The sequence below is a fragment of the Chrysochloris asiatica genome, unplaced genomic scaffold, assembly GCF_000296735.1.
Source record: "Chrysochloris asiatica unplaced genomic scaffold, ChrAsi1.0 scaffold00078, whole genome shotgun sequence".
Taxonomy (NCBI): Eukaryota; Metazoa; Chordata; class Mammalia; order Afrosoricida; family Chrysochloridae; genus Chrysochloris; species Chrysochloris asiatica.
In genome coordinates this window covers 11014539-11033767 of record NW_006408596.1, presented here as the reverse complement: position 1 = coordinate 11033767, position 19229 = coordinate 11014539, and the positions used below count along the sequence as shown (strand labels likewise).

General features: G+C 47.1%; 1 protein-coding gene across 1 annotated transcript in view; it reads left to right on the top strand.

Annotated features, from left to right (window-relative positions):
- The window catches only part of FBXW8 (F-box and WD repeat domain containing 8), a 237150-nt gene extending 225340 nt beyond the window's left edge, over window positions 1–11810 (top strand). The window contains exons 9-11 of the mRNA XM_006865507.1: window positions 9167–9340; window positions 11410–11520; window positions 11660–11810. Of these exons, the coding sequence (XP_006865569.1) occupies window positions 9167–9340; window positions 11410–11520; window positions 11660–11810 (436 nt within the window). The remainder of the gene's footprint in view (window positions 1–9166; window positions 9341–11409; window positions 11521–11659) is intronic.
- The last annotated feature ends 7419 nt before the right edge of the window (window positions 11811–19229 follow it).

Sequence of the window (19229 nt, the reverse complement as noted above, 5' to 3'; positions counted from 1 at the left end):
CTATTTCCTCTTTTGTCTGCCTGTCCTGCTCTACAATCCCCATTCAGGCCTTTTTTCTACTTATAAATAGTTCAGGGCCAGCTGTGGCCATTTGGTTTTACGTGGGAACTGTCTCTTTAAATTTCAAGGAGATCTGTGTGCATGCGTAGAACACTCCACGGGTGGGGCTGGGGTGTCCACTAGCTCAGGTACCCCTATAGTCACCAGAATGGAGGTGCGCAGACAGCAACAGACCAATGAACAGTTACCAAAAGAAAAGAATATCCACACCTTTATGTCTGCAGTTCTGTCAGGCATTCGTGGCTGCTCTCATCCTTCCCCCATGTGGTCTTACCCAAGATCACGGCTCCTGGAGCAGCTGAGCATCTTGGATTAGAAATCAATGGATTTCTTGCTTCTGCTACAGATTCCCCTAGCTGTAAGCCTTCCAATCTTCTAAAGATTCCTGTATATGTGGTTCAGAGTTCTGGGGCCATCCTCTGAGCCTGCTTGGTCCGGTGTTCTGTGTTGTTGCTGGCGGAGCTCCTCACTGCACTTCCACCCGATCCGCCATCTTGTTTGTTCTCCGAAATTCAGTTTTTTCTTTTGTTGTTGTAGCTAAGAAACTGTTTATTCACCTAAGGTCACAAAGATTTACTACTATGGATTGCCTTGGCATTCTTGTCAAAAATCCTTTGACCATAAATCCAAGGGTCTATTTTAGACTCTCAAGCCTATTCTGTTACTGTAGACATCTGCACTTATATCAGTACCTTGCTATCTTGATTACCCACCGCTTTCTGACATTGTTGTCGTGCCCCTTTTTACTAAAACAGACACAAGAAGCTTGCAATGTCAGGCACATTGAATAGTAACATTGTACATGGAAGTGAAAAACCCTACTGAAGTCTTACATGCTCAGTGGGCAAATGGTACAGCCTTTCCTCCAGTGTGGGATCGTGTTCCTTCTTACTCCAGCACTGTATCCATTGACTTGGTGTCCACAGGCAGTATCGTGGGGCTGGCTTGTGGGTCTACTAGAAACCTTTGAAACCACCCAGTGCTGGTGCACCTGAGCAGACAGGGACTGGTTTGGGAGGAATATAGGGCCTGGGTATGGCACTGAAGGCTAAGATGGACTGTTAACCATGCTAGCTACAAGGTCGGCAGTTCAAACCCACTATCCACTCTTAGAAACCCTATATAGGGTCACCATGAGTCAGAACCAACTCGACAGCACTAAACAACAAGGAGAAAACACTTCAAGCATACAGCTTTAACAGAGACCTCTAAATTTAGCCTGGTTGCGTTAAGCTGGGAAGTTCTACTGGAAAATGCGTGCTTTTTCAAGTCACGCTGTTTAAAATGAATCATTTGCAGAAGGACCCTCAGTGTTATGTAGATAAAGCTATTGATTTTGGCATAAGGGTTGTATTTAAAGCCCTCTTTAATAGCTCAGGTTCATAGAAGTCAAAAGGATCATGTATTGATTTCTTTAAAAACAACAACAACAACAACAACAACAAAAACACCTGAGTTTTCTTGATGAATTAGTTCATGAAACATAAAAGCCAGCATTTGAATACCATCCTGCTGGTTGCTTCTCTTTGTGTCCTGGATGGAAATACGGTTGAAGGTCAGGTCCTTGTGAATGAGGCTCCCAAGCCATGAATAGGCTTCAGCGTTGCCATCAGTGCAGTTTGCCGCCTTATCACCGGGGACTGTTTCATCCAAACCTATGGGAAATGCACCATGAGCTGTGACACCCCAATTAAAGAGTCTTGGGGTCTATCTCATGCCCCAATAGAAAGTTGTTGTGCTCTGGGTGTTGTTGCTTGCTATTAGAAGTGAGTGAGTGGGGCGTAAATGTTGTGTTTACTCCATCTGCAAGTGTTATTATAAGTTATTCAAAGCTCTTAGCACAGGACCAACCAGAGCGTGCCTCCCTCTCGGTTCCAGCACGTTTTCCTACCCATCAGATGACTGCTCCTCTGCTGGAGTCTTTGGAAGGTTCTGGTGTCTTTTGTTTTAATTGGCAGGCTAGAGTCGACTCCTATGGTGTGATTTTCATTAGAGAGAGGCTGGAGAGAGGGGAGTGTTGGGACCGTCCTCCAAGTCCAACCATGAATATTAAACATAATACAATTACAGCTTTTGGACCAATTATTTTTCTTTTCAGTGGGCAAAGTTGATGAAACACGCGTTAGATGGGGATTCACAATATGTACCACTGGCTTCTCTTTGTCCCTGGAATCAGTCAAGTTGGCATAACTCTGGGCCCATTTGCTGGGCTACCTGTTTCACAGCATTGAGTATTTGATTTGAGAGCTGAGGTGATAGGCTTTGCCAAGGTAAGCTGCATTGCAAGTTGGTGCCGCACGCTGTCAGATGTGCGCACAGACCCTGTCTTCTTAATGTGAATTGGAACGAGTAGTGGGGACCTCGCCCGCTCTGCATTGTTGGCAATCCCTGCCTGTCAACAAGAAACCAGAGTGGTGCCTGTCTACAGAGCTGTCATAGAAATGCTCTCTTGTCTTCCCTGTGGGGAAAAGTTCAAGGCTGTTTTGGCCCATCTTTGTTTCCCTCAGTGATACAAAAAACACTACTGCTGTATCTTTGGTGTATTTGTTTATTTTGTTTGGAGCCACCATGCTGGTATCTGAATACAATAGGAAAACAGATGGCAAACTTTGAACTTCTGGACCAAATTTGTGTTTGTCTTTGTCTCCTTAGCAGCCAAACTGTAAATTATGGAGTATAAATATTCAACAGAGGAGCTCTTTATGAAAATCACCATGGCAAAACAGACCCTTATTAATCCAACATGCACTGAAAAGTATGTGGGCTGCAAATTTCTTTTTCTCCGATCTTGTTCAAGTTCCCGCTAGTAAGCAAGGCAGCTCCCGACCAGAGACAATGTTCTGTTACCGCGGTGGTTCTACCGTTGCTCTTTCTGGTCCACATGTCCTTATGCTCTTACCTGCAGTGCTTAAAGAGAGGTATCTCTAAATGCTGACAGAGACCTCTGTTTACAAAGCTTACTTTCTGTCGTCTCACTGTGAGTGGGGACATGGCATGCCACAGCAATGGAGCCCCTCATCGGTCAGCATTGCTGGCTCTGACCTCTAAGACCAGATATTCTGAACCGTGGGTTCTTACTAAGTAGAAGTTGTTGGTTGTTGCTGTCAAACTGATTCTAATTCATGGGGACCTCACATGGACAGAGTAGAACTGCTCCATCAGGTTTTTGAAGCAGAGCCTTAGGCCTGTTTTCAACACCACCTCTTAATGCATTCACACTGCCAAAGCAGATAGATAGATATGTTGTTAAGTGCTGCCGAGTCAGTTCCCACCCATAGTGACCCTGTTTTAGGGTTTCCAAGGAGCAGCTGGTAAGCTTGAACCACTGACCTTGCAGTTCAAATGACTTTGTGGCCTGACGCATTAGCCCACAGCACCACACCAGGATATATGTGTGTGTATGTATATACACACACACACATATATCTACACATATCTACATATATACATATATCTACACACACACACACACATATATATATATATGTATGTATATATGTATGTATGTATGTATGTATATGTGGGCTTCAAAAACTTCCTAGGAAAGTTCCATTATCTTTTCATTGCATTTCTCCATAGGCTTTTTTAAGACCTTGTTTGGGGTTTCTAGCAGGGGAGTGCAGCTACTCGTATACCCTTGACCGAAGGACAGTCCTCTCCTCTAATGTATGACACACTCTTATGGAGGACGCCTGGTCTGTGTTGTGCCCAGGCCCACAGGTACAAAGGGATCTGCCTCGTCCTCTGCTGACTGCCCAGCTCACACTTTGCTTTAACCAGCATGCACGAAGTGGCAAGTCCACATCAAGTCTTTCCAGTTCATGACAATGGAAATGTTTCTGCTTTTTTTCTTTTATGTCAGTCTAATGATCGCTCTTTAATAGGTAAGTAATATTGGTTCCTCAGGTTGTGCTTAAGATCTTTGTCTTTTGTGTTTTCCCATTTCTAAATTAGGGTCACTATGAGTTGGAACCGACTCCACGGCACTTAACAACTCAGTCTTATACTCCTGCCGTGTAATTTGTTAGATCTGAACTCATTGGGTTTTGTTTTTTGCTGTTGTTTTAATATAAAATTCATAAGCATTTAACTTTTTATTGTAAATTGAGTGGTTTACAGAGACAGTCAGTTGTCCATTCAATAATTCATACACATTTTATTTCAGATCATTGACTGCAATCCCCTCAGTGTGACCTCACTTGTTCTACTTCCTCCTTCTTTCCTACCCTTCTGACCTTTGTCCTTGAGCATGTGCAGCCCTGGCGATGATGTGGATTAGGCATTGGGCAGCTAACTGCCAAGTTGATGGTTCAAACCTTCCAGCTGCCCCACATCAGAAAGGGGACACTGCCTATTCCCATAGAGATTTAGTCTCAGAAACTGTAGTTCAAATCAGACTGACAGTGGCAATGAGTTTGGGTCGATTAGTCTGAGGAGTGCATTCCTACTCACCTTCTGTTGTGTGGCCGAAAATTGAACCACAGGGGAGAGGTCGTATCCAGACTTGAAGGGTCAGTAACAGTCATGGTCTTAGGGTTCCACCGGTCCCTGTCCAACTGGTAAGCCGCTTTTTTTTTTTTTTTAATTAAATGATTTTGAGTCTTGTTCCACATTTTTACCGCACTCTAGGTAGGACCTCTTAATGCGACCTCTTTCAGAATGGTTAGTGGTGGGAGGCCGGATGGTGCAGTTCTTCGTGTTGCTGGGTCATGGAGAGTGATGTTCATGTGCTCTACTCGTCCATTGGATTGTGTCCCTGCATCTTCTTCCTTCACTCTGCTTTCCTCCAGATGAGGAGAGATCAATAGTTGTGTGTTAGATTGCTACCCAAAAAAGTTTAGAACACTGACTTTGTTATCCCAGGCCCAGTAACTTATTCCGTCAAGGTATTTAGCTTATAGCTAAGAAGTTTTAAAAACTTTTTGTAAGTTTTCATTCACGGACAAATCTGCAGCATAGTTGAGGAGTTGTGTAGAAATACCCTGTCAAACCTATCTAAATGGGTATAATCACCTTGTCGGTCTGCAGGCGTGTCTATCTGTGCATTCACTTAAGAGTTTATTATTGTAGAATTCTGTTTGATTGGTGTAAATTCTGTTGTCTCGTACTCCTTCCAGTGTCTTCCTCTGCCTTCATTTTTTGCTGACCTCCGTCTTAGTATATGAGGGAGCTTCAAAGAGTTCATGGACAATTTTCATTGTCTTGTCTTTCCATTTTCCCATGAACTTTTTGAAGCCACCTCATACGCCTAACCCAGGTTACTACCCATTTTTTTTCTTTCCTAACTCTTCCCTCCCCCCACCCCACCCCCTTGCCTGGTAGCCCTTAAACAATGTATGTGAAAATGTTTTCTTTTTCTAATAGTGGTTGCTTTCAGTCTGTCCTTTCGTCATTGGCTTATTTCATACAGCATTGTAGCCCCAGGTTCAACCATGTTGTGAGGTGTTTTGCAGATTCACTGTTCTCCAGTTTGCAGTATTCCATTGTGTGTACATAACATAGTTTATCCATTCTTCCTTTGATGGACAGTTGTTTCCATCTTTTTTTTTTTAACTGTGCTTCAATGAACACCATGTGCATATATCTGTTTGTGTCATGGCTATTATGAGTTGGGACTTAACGCACTGTTTTCCAGTGGTTGAGCATTCTACAATCCCACTAGGCGTGTATGAGAGTTCCAGTGTCTCCAAACCCATTCCAATATTAGTTTTCTGTTTAACTTTCTTTTAATGCTGACGGGTGATTGATAAGAGATCATTGTTTTCCTTTGCAGCTCTGTGATAGCTAATGATTGTGTGCATTTGTTGGCTGCCTGAATGTCCTGTTTTGTGAAGTACCCATCCATGTACCTGCCTGTTTGTCTTTTTGATGTTAAGGTGTTAACATTTCCTTTACTATTAGAGGTGAGACCTGTTGAGTATGCCATTGCCAAAAATTTCCCCCAGTTTGTGGGTTTTCGTTTCACTCTGTTGAATTTTTTTGATAAGCTCAAGTGTCTTAATTTTTAGGTGGTCCCAGAAAGGTAGCTTGTCTTCTGCTGTGTCTTTGTGTCTATGTTTGATAGCGCAGTTCTGCCATGTTTTGGAACCCATAGGTTTGTACCTGCTTTACTTGGATGATCGTTCTAACCACCCGGGCCGCATGCATACACCCATGTAGGCAGTTGCCGTACTGGTGTTCAGCTTGGGCCCTGGAGAAATTGCTAATTTTGTGAGCTCAGTAATGCATTTAAAAGGATGTAGGCGTATTTTAAAATGTTGTGAAATACTTTTTAGTGAGAGCCTTTTCTGGTTACCTAGTCATCCCTGTCCGAAACAGAACCCCATCTTTTGCAGCAGCTTATGGCCTTGTGCATGTGCATCTGGGCTAGATAAAGTTCCAGAAGTACAATGGCTGGGTTAAATGTATGTTTATTTAATTGGATATTTCCAAATCACTCCCCAAAGAGGAATTTGTGTTCATATCAGGAGTATAAACTACCTGTTTCTCCATGTCTCCTCATCAAATGAGAGCTTTGCCAGGTAGTGAGGTAACAAATGCATTGTTGTGTTTGTTTTTGAAATTATAATTAGGGAGTTTGATGAACATCTTACACATTTGAAAGTGATTAGTAGGGTTTCTTCTGCAAATTGTCATTTTTCCTCATTTTTAATTTTGTATTCAGGTTGTCCATTTTTACTACAAACTTGAAGCATTTGTTAGGAGGAATCAGCCCTTTCTCTTTTGACTTGTGTGTATGATATTTTTTTTAATGGTTTGATTACGTTCAACTTTGAGCCCTCTTAATTTATTTTGGCATAATGTATATGGTAGTTGAAAAATTCCTAATAGGGTATTATTTTGCGGTATTGATGTGGTGGTGGTTGTATGCCACCGAGTCAGTTCCAAATCATAGTAACCCTATATAGGGCTTCCCAGGAAGCAGAAAGCCTCATCTTTCTCCTGCAAAGCGACTGGTAGATTCACACTACTGAGCCTATGGTTAGCAGGCCAGCTCGGAATCCTCTAAGCAGTAGAGGAGCCCGGGTAGCAATTTGGTAATCGGGCTATTTCTCCAGTTACATGCTTAAAACCAGTGGTTACTCATACCTAAAATATCTATCGGGTTACAGAATAAGAATATCTGATTCTGAGTTATCTAATGATAAATCTGTTTCCTTCTTTTCATCTTTTACCTCACTCTATCTGCTGGGTATTTTCAGAACAACGTGAGTAAGGGTAACAGTTGTGAGACTAAATCACTAGTAGAAGTTTAGGAGTCAGCACAGTGTTCCTTCTCGGCATCCCTAGAGAGGACGCTGTGCCCTTGTTCCCACCTGGGACAGTCATCAGGTAAGCTCGAGTGAATTTCATAGTTGGATTATATGTTGTTGCTAAATGCCATCGATTCCAACTCTGTAGCAACCTTGTATAGAGTTTCTAAGAAAATTTCACTGGTGTTTGTCTTGTTCTTCCACGCACTTTCTGCAGCATGCTGTTGAGGATTCTGCTAGTTAGCATTATCTTCTGGGTTTCCCACTGATGTCTACTAGTGGCATATTCTCTTCCTCTCCCTGTCAGGAGCTGCAGAGCTCCCCTGGTGGCTGCTCTGGTCTGATGGCAGATGTCAGGTGCCCTTTTTGGTGGGGAGTTGTGCTCCTGGATCGCTTTCTTGGTTTACTCTTTGTTGCTATCTCCTAGAAAGCCGTTATTTCATCTAGGCTTTCAATGTGGAGATTTAAAGTTGTCACCTCAAGAAACAGGACACCTGTAATGACTTGAAGAAGACTGTATTATGCAAGAAGGAAAGGCATAGGGTAGTTGTAGTTTTTGCTTTGAGTAAATGATGCCCTTTCTTTTTAAGGTGGGCTCTTCATGAAGCTTTTTTGGCCTTAAGGCTCTTTTCTGGTACTAAATTGTAGCTTGTTTTCTCTGTCATTCTTCTGCAAATAGTGAGTTTATAGTGAGTTTAACTTTGAGATCCACTTGAAATTTTTTCTGTAATAGGTGAGTTTGTCCTGTGTGCATATATACTTGAAGCCTTCAAAAAGTTGGTGGAAAAATTGCATTTAAAAAAACCAAGTTCATTTTTACATGGACATTTCTTTGGAAGACCTCTATTACACCGTACACACGTTAGAGTTTACAGTGAGCGAGTGTTTTGTACTTCACTATATGGCCTGGGCTGGGGGTTAGCCCTGTGATATTTTGCTTCAACACTTTGAATCCGTTGTGCTAAAATAATCCCCCCTCAGCTCAGAATCTAGGACATGGACTATGTGATCACAGTTTGTCCACCTTCCCTGCTAGATGGTGGCATCAGGCAGCAGTTGTCTTTCAAGTTAAGTTCCTAAAATAGGATGCCAGAACTAAAGTGCAAGGGGCTTCACACAGTTCATGGCAGGATGAAATGAAAAGCTAGTAAAATTTTCCCACAAACTTTTTGAAGTCTCTGTGTCATTATCTAATAGATTTTTATGTGGAGCGTTATCATATACCTGCATGAAAATCACTTTAAAGAGAGTTTTAAAAGAAATTCAGATTACTACAAGGCAAGGCATTGTTTCTAGCCTTAGAAAAGTGACTGTCAAATGTCCACATTATATCTCAGTGGTTTTGTTATGCTTGTGGTCAACTACTGTCCACACTTCACCAAGTCAAGTTAAATACCCAAAGTGTTCTCACCAGGGAAAGGAGTTACAGGCGTTTAGCTGATATACCTTTCAGACTGTACCACTCAGCGGACTCATGGTATAGCGCTGTAGAATCAGCACTGACTGTGAACCACAAGGTCGGCAGTTCAAACCCACCACCTGCTCCTCGTAAACCCTATAAAGGGTCACTGTGAGTTGAAACCAACTCGATGGCACTTACAACAAGCACTCAGCAGAAAAGTCACCATGAGATCAGCCAATGCCAATCCAGTCCAGCTGCCAGTCACACCACCTTCTTCCAGCAGGTCTATCTGCCTTGCCCCACGTACTTCTACATAGCTGTGGGTACTTTCACGAGTTCATTTGTTAGATGTCCACAACTGAAGGGGTTTGTTTCTCAGGAACATAGTTGAGAGGAATCTGCAAGCTCCAGCGGTAATTCAACCCCATGTCTCTTCTCTGTGCACACCTAGGGTGAGGATCCATGACCTTCGCACTGATAAAATTGCCCTGTCCCTCTCTGCCCACCAACTTGGCGTCTCCTCAGTCCAGATGGACGACTGGAAGATTGTCAGCGGTGGCGAGGAAGGCCTCGTGACTGTGTGGGATTATCGAATGAACCAGAAGCTATGGGAGGTGCATTCCAGGTAGGTCCTTCCTCCATAACTCCCGGTGGGACGCACAACCTGTGAAGACAGCCAAGTCCACTACGGTGGGGCACTGTGGAGCTGGCCAGCCGTAGGGTCCTTACAAGCACACCTAGGAGCTGGTGAGAGTTGCTTGAACCTCACCTGTTTCCAGAGGCACTGTAGTAGGTCTCCATCCTTCAGCTGTAACTAAGGTTGACACGACCTGTGGTAGTTCCATGTTAGCAGGCAGTCCCTGGGCTACCTAGGGACAACTATTTGCCCTCACTTGGCCATCATTGAACAGCCTTGCTCCCTACAAAGTCTTGGTTATTATCACTTTCACCGACTGCACGTGTAACTTTTACATCAAGCCTGATCTTGGTGATTAGCAACCTCACGCACTGCAGGGGTCCCTTGTCTCAGCTCTCATTCCCATTGAGTTGATTCTCACCGACTCAACCGAGGCTGTAAGTCTTTGCAGTAGCAGAAAGCCTCCTTTTTATCGCAGAGCACGTGGTAGGTTTGAACTGCCAGCCTTGCATTTTTAGCTGTCCAGCAAGAACTGTACACACCTGTTCTGACTGTTGTCATCGACCCAGTTGTTCGTAACCCAGAGACTGCATGTAAAAAAGTCAGCCAGTGCTCATGAGCCTACCTGGGTCAAAACGTGGGCCCCTCACACAGAGGTCACAGGTCCCCCTGGTTGAGGAGCAGACTCTGCGTCCACCTCCCCTGCACAAGTTCATGGAAGACTTGGTGTCTTCCACCACAGAGGGTGGTGGTGTTAGCCCAGCTCTACCTCCTCTGATCCTTCCTCACTGTTTTGGTTTCTGTGGTAATGCCCTGAGTTGCCACCAGGTGGTGCCAAAGGCAAATAAAGCTCCAGTACGGGCTTCCCCCACTATCTGAAAATGGAGCGTTCCTATGAAAACTTTCATAAGCAAAAAGGACATCAAGTGAAGAAACAATGACCATTTATGTGTTAAAAAAAGTTGTGTCTGTGAACACTCACATTTTGGAGCTAGCATGGCTGGATGCTGAGTGAGTAGTTCCCAGGGAAGAAGCTTGGGGACGCCACTCTCACTGCAAAACCAATGCTAAAGTCTCATTTTGGTGTTTACAACTTTTCTCACAAAAGCAAAAATCCTCTGTGGATATTCTTATCAGTAGCAAGAATAGGCACTACTGTTAACCTTTTGAAAAGAGCTGGCTCAAACTAGTCCTCCTCTATTGGAGGGCTCAGTCAGGTGACGCCAGGATAAGATCGTCCTGTCTTCCTGTAACTCGCTATAGGATAAGCACTGAACAAAAGGTCGGTGTTTCAGCAATTCAAACCCACCAATTGCCCCTCAAAAACCCTATATAAGGGTCACTGTGAGTCAGAACCCGCTACAACAATCCCACACTCAGCCCTGGTTACCACTGCTGCTGTCTCGTGTTCGGTCAGCCAGGATGCAGCCTAAGGCCGCTGCCTTCAGGAGCGCTAGGCCGATTTCCAGTACACGGCGCAAGCTCCTCCTGTTGGCTGTTAACTACCACTGAGTCACTTCTCACAGCGACCCTATGTAGGCTTGCTGAGGAAATCTTCACAGGAGTGGAAAGCGTTCTCTTTCTTCCATGGACCAGCTGGTGGGCTTGAACTGCAGACCTTGTGAATTGTAGTCCAGTGCTTGTCACAGGTATCTTGTTGTTGTTAAGCGCCGACAATTTGGTTCTGACTCAGTGACCCTGAATAGCGTTTCTGAGGAGTGGCGGTGAGTTTGAACCACCCGTCTTGTGGTTGAAACCGACTTTGTGTGATCCAGTTCTAATCCTCCAGGACTCTCTGAGAGAGTTTCCAAAAGTTCATGGAAAAATCCCATTCTGTCTCCATTCCATTTTGGCATGAATTTTTCGAAGCTCCCTCATATGTCTACAACACATGGGCTGCGCCAATTGAGCAAGAGCATCCTGACTTTCCACAAAGTGGAGCTCAGCCCCTACTGGCTTTGTATGGAGGGGAGATGTTGCCCGTCAGAGGAAGGTGAGCTGATGAGCGGGTCCCCCCAAAGCTGCATCACTGCCTCAGTGAGATCCCTCTGTTCCAGGCACCCCGTACGTCACATCGCCTTCAACAGCCACAGCCTCATCACAGCCAACGTACCCTATGAGAGGGTGGTGCGCAACCCAGACCTGGACAGCATCACGGCCCACAGGAGGTCAGTTCTCAGGCACGGTGACTCCCACACGACAGCCTGCTCCCAGTCTAGTCCTGGCACTGTGGGCACACAGCACAGTTGTTAAGTGGGTAGCTGTCCTGTCCCGAGCCCTGCCTCAGCCTCTCTGCTCCCTTTCTAGGCACCGGGGGCTGATCCACGCCTATGAATTCGCAGTGGACCAGCTGGCCTTCCAGAGCGCCCTGCCCATCTGCCGCTCGTCCTACGACACCATGGCTGGCTATAACTATGACCTCCCGCTCACCTTCCCCTACGACAGTATGCGGGAGTGACCTCAGTTGGGAGCAGGGAGAACATGAGAAGAAGCAGGTTTTTGAATCCTAAAAACAGGGGAGCTGAGCTCTGGGCTTTACGGGTTTGGAGGTAAACCCGGTGTACCTGCCCACTTAGCTCCTGTGCCTGGTCTTTGCCTGAGTGGTTCAGGGTGTCCTGTCTCTGCGCTCCTTCCTCCCACCGGGCCTTCGTGGGACAGGTACACTGCCCTGAACAGGCCCATGCTGGGACCCCCATCTCCTGGAACAAGGTCCAACTCACCACTCCCCAGATGGCTTCCTCTTGTGAGGCCTCGGGCTGGTGCTGGGGCCTGGGCCTCTGTGGTCTCTGTTTACTAGAGCAACTGCAACTCCCATGGGTTCTAATTGTATATTTATACACATCTGTCCTTTGTGACTCTTGTGTCCACAACATGTGATACCAAGTAAATCACAAGATACCAAATGTTTATTGTTGCTAAGTGCCATCCGAGTCAGAGCAGCCCTCTATAGGGGTTTCTGAGAAGTAGCTGTTGGGTTTGAACTGCCGACCCACAGCGCCACACCAAAAGTCCACATACTTTGTAAATAATCTTTGAATAGGGTCCCCCATCCTCCACATGAACTGGAGAGGTTCCACAGGGAAGGAGCAAGGACAGGAGGAACCAACATCGCCATCGTCTTAAAGCACTCAGAGAGCTGTTCAGGTGGATTTAGCTTCCACCTCTGAGTGTGATGAGCACAAGCCCATTGCATTACTCTGGATTTAAATTTATTCTAAGCTGCAGCTTCCAAGTCATAAACCTTCACAACATGCAAGCAAAGGCAGAGAAAACCACAAAGAAAAATCCATACTTACAGTGGGTGGGGCAGCAGATCCCATCAGTACAAAACTTGGCGATATGGAGGACTTGTTAATATTGTGACAAGCTTGAGTCTATAGATGGGTGCAGCCACAGACCATTAGTCAGAACTGACTCATGACACTTAACTACTGACCACACACAGATGACCAGGGCTGGTGGCCAGAAAGGAAAGCAGTAGGTGCCATGTAGCCCCATGCAAACTGTCACAGGAAAACACACACCTAGAAAGTAACACACTTTGGAACTAACTTGGGGGTTTCAAGATAGAAACCTGAACGATAGTGTGAGCACAATTTTAGAAGACTGGGGTGCAGCCAGAATGAGAGAAGTTATAAAGGCTTTAATAGAATTGAAGACAAACTAAAATGAATCAAGCCATCCTTAAACACTTACAACAGCACATGGCTTAAACCACCTATTAATGAAATTTAAAACCAATTGATTGTAAAGACCAAAAAGACACAAAGGGCCCTGATCCAAGAGAAAAATTAAGCTGGGTATGTAAGGCTGGGTCATGCTTTTCACAACTCCGAGGCCCAGAACACCAGGGCTGTGAAGGTACAGAGCCATCCCTGGGACGCCCCACCTCGCAACCTAAGCGCTATGTCATTCAGCCTTCCTGCCACACTCAGCCTGTCCTCTCAACCAAATGACTTCCAACAGGAAGCCAGCCTTCTGTGAACATGAGACAGTTCCCTTCCTCACACCGGGCCATGGTGGCCTGGCCCCGTGGTGACCTCGCTTTATCGGGCTGTAACCCAGCCAGCCCCTGCTCTTATGCTTTCAGTCCTAACGTAGTGGCCCCATAGGGAACAACTTCTTCTAAGCAGCAGGCCACACCTCCTAGCTATGCATCAATTCAAGATTAGTTGGAAGGATAAGGCCCAGAACATCTTATCAAAAATAACACCAGTCTTTGACTACAGTTAGCAAACAGCCACTCCCAGTTAAGAATGTCACCAAGCACAGGCTTTTCCCATTCGTGAAAGCTTACCTGGGTTTCACCGTGGTCACTTTGATGATGTAGTTATGTGCCGTGGAGTTGGTTCTGACTCATAGCGAACCTGTACAGCGTTTCCAAGGCTGTAAATCTTTATGGGAGCAGAAAGCCTCATCCTTCTCCCGCGGAACAGCTGGTAGTTTCGAAATGCTGACCCTAAGGTTAGCAGCCTGATTCGTAACCACTACGCTACCAGAGACTGGACTCAAAAGGGAGCTTTTGAGCACGCCCAGCCAGCTAGCCTCAGTCAGTGTTTGCTGCTGCCACCATCAGCACCTTGGTAGGGGGAAGGACCAATGTTCCTTCATAATATTTACTCCCCGTCTCCTGCCAACCACCTTACCTTGTTCTTGCTGGCTGCTCCGAGGGAGCATCTTTGAAGCTATAGCTGAGTGTTTACCAGATCTGCCAGATTTTTTTTCTTCTTTAGCACGTCTTCATCTCAAGCTCTTCTACCCAAAGACCCTCCTGAAGGCCATCTGGAAGTGAAAAGCCCCAAGGCTTTACGTCTTCCCTTACAACCTGTTGTATGACTTCTGCTTCCTACTTCCTAATATATCCATGTTTTTGTAAGATTGAAGCTCTGCAGTTTATTTATTGCTTACTCTTCACACTCTGCCATGCTAGCCCCTGGGAGACTGCAGCACCCACCCTCACCGCATCAGCCTTTTACATCTCACCTGACGATTACCTGCCCAGCAGTCTTTTCCAGAACATCCTAGCCCAGAATCCAAGCAGCCCACAAGAACAGCACGTGACACTGGGCAGATGAGTGGTGCCAATCTCAGCTGTGTTTCCACGGCAGCTCCCAGCTCCCTGAGAACATCACCTCTGCCACTTGATTGTGGTTTTCAATCCGAGCCATAGGCTGGTGCCTGCTGCTCCAACAATAATTCATGTCCACAGGGATTCTAGGATGGCATCCCCTCCCCTCACCCTGGCTTACTGCTTAGAGTTCAGCTGATTAACAGGAAAAACAAATTTCTCCAAGACCAGACAGAAGTTGTGGGCATTTCTGAAAGGGTAAGTGAAGAAGGCCTTTACCCAGGGACTCCTGGTGTGGCGCGGTAGGACCAGCACTGGATTGCGAACCACAAGATGAGCAGTTCAAGCCCACAGCACCGCTACAACCAAAAGCCAACTACCACTGAATCGATTCCAATTCCACAACCCTATAGGTAGAAATTGTTCCTAAGGGTTTCTGTGACAACATCCTTTATGGGCGCAGACAGCTTCATTGTTCTCTTAAGGAGCAGCTAGTGGGCTTGAACCCCTGACCTTACTGTTAGCCCAGTGCTTAATCCACAGCATCACCAGGGCTCCTTCTAGCACACACACACCCCACCCCACCCCCAAAAGGGCTTAAAACCAGTTGCCACTGAGTCAGTTCCAAGTCCAGCTCATGTCGGCCCAGGAGAAACACGCTTCACCAGAGTTCGCCAGGGCTGCTTTTTATGAAATGGATTGCCAGGCGTTTCTTCTGAGGTGTCTCTGGGTCCATGTGGACTGCCAACTTCTGTGTCAGCAGTCAAACACACTTAACTGTTCATGCCACCCAGGGACACCGCAGGACAAAGGGAGGCCCCATATTAAGAGGATGCTATTTTCTATTTTGCCTGTGAACTCCCAAACATCAGCCACTACAGACTAGCTTTCTCGTGGTTGTAGAAAACCAGCTCTCCCCTGCTGCCGTGCCAGCCTTCTCTCCACAGAGCTGCCTGCTGTTGGGGGTGAAATCGGGACGGGGAGGGAGGGGAAGCGGGGCTGTTGCCATCCTAACTTGGGGTTTGTGGGCAGCAGCTGCGGCAGCAGAGCCGGTGGCGGGTGGGCCCAGGCCGCGGCACCAGGAGCCTCACAGCCCTGCCCACATCCCCCACATGGCCAGGCCAGATGGCTACCTGGCTGCCTTGACAGGGCCTGCGGCGAGTTGGACAGGGCCCACGTCTGATGTGGATGAGCTGCAGTGGCCGCTGCTGTTGTGTGGGCTTCCAGCATCGGGCACTCGGAGGGAGGGAGAGAGACAGGACTCCAGGTCCGGAGCCCAACCTGCCATGCTCAGTCCACCCAGCGCTGGAACACATGCCACCTCTTCTATGAGGGAGAGGTGGCTGCACACTGCTCCCAGCTTGTCCCTGACCTGAGGACTCGGCCCTCAATGACGGGTCAGCCCATTCTGGAAGCTCTCAGAGGCAGTGGGGGATGCTGGCTCCTCCTGCCAGATGGGAGGTGCCCCAAGGTCACCACCTGGGTGGACAGCCTGCAAGGCAGCTTGTATTTGTCCCTCCATCAGCCTAGTCCGGCCACGCTGCACTGTTTCAGCCTCGTTAACTACCCAGGTGGGGACAGGTGCACCCTCTAGGTGAGGAGACAGCTCCACAGATGACTCTGTCTCCTGTTAGTACAGCACAGAAACAGTGCTCCAGGACCTTACTCCTGGAAATAATGGAACTGTTTAGTTAAAGCGCAGTAGTAATTTGTTCCCTAAGAGGGTGCACGGCCAAACCCTGAGGCGGTTGTAATCTTACTCTCTTCTTTATCCATAATTCATGTTGAACAGGGCTGCAGAACGTTCCCCTGGAGCTGAGAGGATTAGATTTCCATTACACAGCCCTTTTGTAAACCTACAAACTAATGTGTTTGTGTCAACTTGCCATATTCTTTCATGTCCAAAGGCCAAACTCTGGTCATCTCCTTGGTAATGTGGCAGCCCTGGTGTGGCTCTGTAGGGTAAGCACCGGGCCACTCACCACAAGATCGGCAGTTCAAATCCACTAGCCACTCAGAAACCCTATCCGAATGGACTGGACAGCCCTGAAGAGCGACATGGCAGTATAGGGCTTAAACGCACTGCCATCAGTGGATTCTGACTCATAGCAATCCGGTAAAGGCCTTCCGAGACTAAATTAAACCTTAATGGGAGCAGACAGCTTCATCTTTCACCCACGGAGCAGCTGGCGGGTTTCAATTGCCCACCTAAGCCACAGCACCACCAGAACCCCTGTAAATGGATGGCAGACTGTGGAAAGAGAGCAAGCTGATTGAGCTGGCTAGTAGCCCACCTCAGCCGGCCTCAGCCACTTCCCAACCTTCCAAGTACTCATCAGCCTCTTTCAATAGTTGTCTCTGTATTTTCTGCCTATTTCCTTTTTGTCATGTATCATTGCTGATAGATGGGAGGTGCCTAACAAATGCACTTGCCCCTTTCCGGTTTTAGAACAAATTGTGGAGCAAATACTTCCTGCTCCAGATGTACCCGGATGGGCGGCTCGTGTCCCTGTCCTGGCACTAGCAGGGTTGGCTGCACTGTACAAGTCCAGCAGGTGGCAGTAGCTGTGTTCTAGCCCCCTGCCCTAAGCTGAGGCCTCCCTGATGCCAAGCAGAGCCAGCGGCCACAGTGCAGAGGAGCCTGTCCTTTCCAGGAGGAGATCTGCACTGACCACTGACCTGCCACTCCCTGAACGACGGAGATGCCCGAAAACCACCCTGTGCATGTGATGGGTCAGCTCTGGGGACTGCTGGTGGAAATGCACGCAGCCTCCATGCTTCTGAACAAGCTGCCTTGCTTTTCAGTGGTGTGGACTCAGCCCTCAGAGAATGACTCGAATTTCAACTCAATGATTAAGTAAGCCATTGCCCAAACTGGAACAGCTACAAGGCTGTGACACTAAGGGCCAGCCTAGTGACCACATGTCCCAACTGGAATCCAGGGGCCAGCAAGACACTGTTTATAAAGCATTCATGTTAATGAAGTGCCTTTGAAGACAAGACAAATGACGCCATTGGGAGAGAATCCCAGGGCCCCCAGTGGCCGAGCTACTCAGTAACCATGTGGTCTGGGGAGAGGGGGTGGCTCAGTGATGCTGTGGTCTCAGGACTGGGGGCTGCTGCTTGGTGACACTTTGGGTGCAGGACTCTAGGGCAGGTGGGGTAAGGGGCTGCTCAGGACACTGGCCTCAGGACTCAGGAGGGGGACTGCACCAGTGCATGGGGGTGCTCTGAGACGCCTCCTGACGATGCTATCAATCAGCAAGCCCCTGACACCAGGCTGTCAGCGCATTTCCAGACTTCCTTTCAAGGCATCAAGGAGCCCTGGTGGTACTGTGGGCTAGGTGCTGGGCTGCTAGCCCCAAGGTGTATGGTTCAAACCCACCAGCCACTCCAAGGAAAACAAGGCTGTGGGCTCCCACAGATTTACATTCTTGAAGTCCCACGGAGCTGTTCTACTTTGCCCTACACAGTCTCTGAGTTAGAAATGGTTCAGAGGCAGTGTGTGGTGGGACTTTGTGGGGGGAGGGGGAGGCAGTAAGGGGGCCCATCACTTCCTCCCAGGAGGAAGCCGCTGATTGCCCCTGGTGTTCATCTTTCCCACTATATGCTGGCCTTAGAATGTGGGAACCAGGTCTCTCTTACCCCTGAATCTCTGCTCTGAAACATCAAGTATTTGTAGAAAACGACCCTAGACTTATGTAGAGCTCCAAATGAGGCTTTAAAAAGGGTTCTCTCAGGTACCCAGAGTTGAGTCCATGTGCCACCTCCAACCCCAATGCCAGGGCGCTAGACTGGAGGCTAAGGTCCAGCTCATTTGTCCTGGCTCAGAAGCCCGGCCCAGTTCTGCCACGTGCTCACTAATGAGGATACAGGGGATGAGACCCTCTCACTCAGCCTCTGTTTCTGTATCTGTACTACGAATTCTGTAACATCCACCTCAGAGGTTGTGCATCTCAATAAAGTAATGAGGGGCTTGTAATCCCCAGCAACCAGGACTTCTGTGCTAGCTGCTAATACAAAGGGACATGAAGAAGTCCACTGGAAAAATAATGAAAAGATCATGGAATTTTCCTACAAACTTTTTTAAGCTCCTTCATATTTTCTGTAGCCCTTTCAAGTCAATTATTTTCTGCTTTGAATTTTTGAAACCATGTGTTTTCAGTAATATGTATGAAATGGAGCAATTTTTTTGAGTAATATGAATTTTGATACAATTGTTAAATGCTGTTGAGTCAGTTCCATCTCAAAGTGACCCTGCATAGGGTTTCTGAGGAGCATCTGGTGGGTTTGAACTGCTGACTTTGCACTCACTAGTCCAGTGCTTATCCTACAGCATCACATCAGAACTCCAACTATTGTTAAGTTCATCAAGTCGGTTCCGACTCATGGAATCCCTACATAGGGTTTCCAAGGAGCAATTAGTGAGTCTGAACCACTGACCTTGTGTACCCACATGTAAATAGGTCCCAGGGTGCTACAGACAGTTTGCACTCAGCTACTGTCCAAAAGATTGGGGGTTTAAAGCCACTCGGCAACACCCTGGAAGAAAGTCCTGGCAAACTACTTGAAAAGATTCCTGCCAATAGTCTATGGAGTACAATGGTCTGATGTCATGCACACGTGGGTAACATCAGCACCCTAGTGCAACACAAGAAGCACTCCTGAAAGGACACCTAAGAACGGGCTTCTGTGACTGCCTCTGTCAAGGGACACTGGGTGGGTGCAGTGGACACAGGCATAGGGCAGGGGTACCAAAGTGTACCTCTCTGCACCTCATAAACATGTGGCCTGCCACTTCGTCAATAT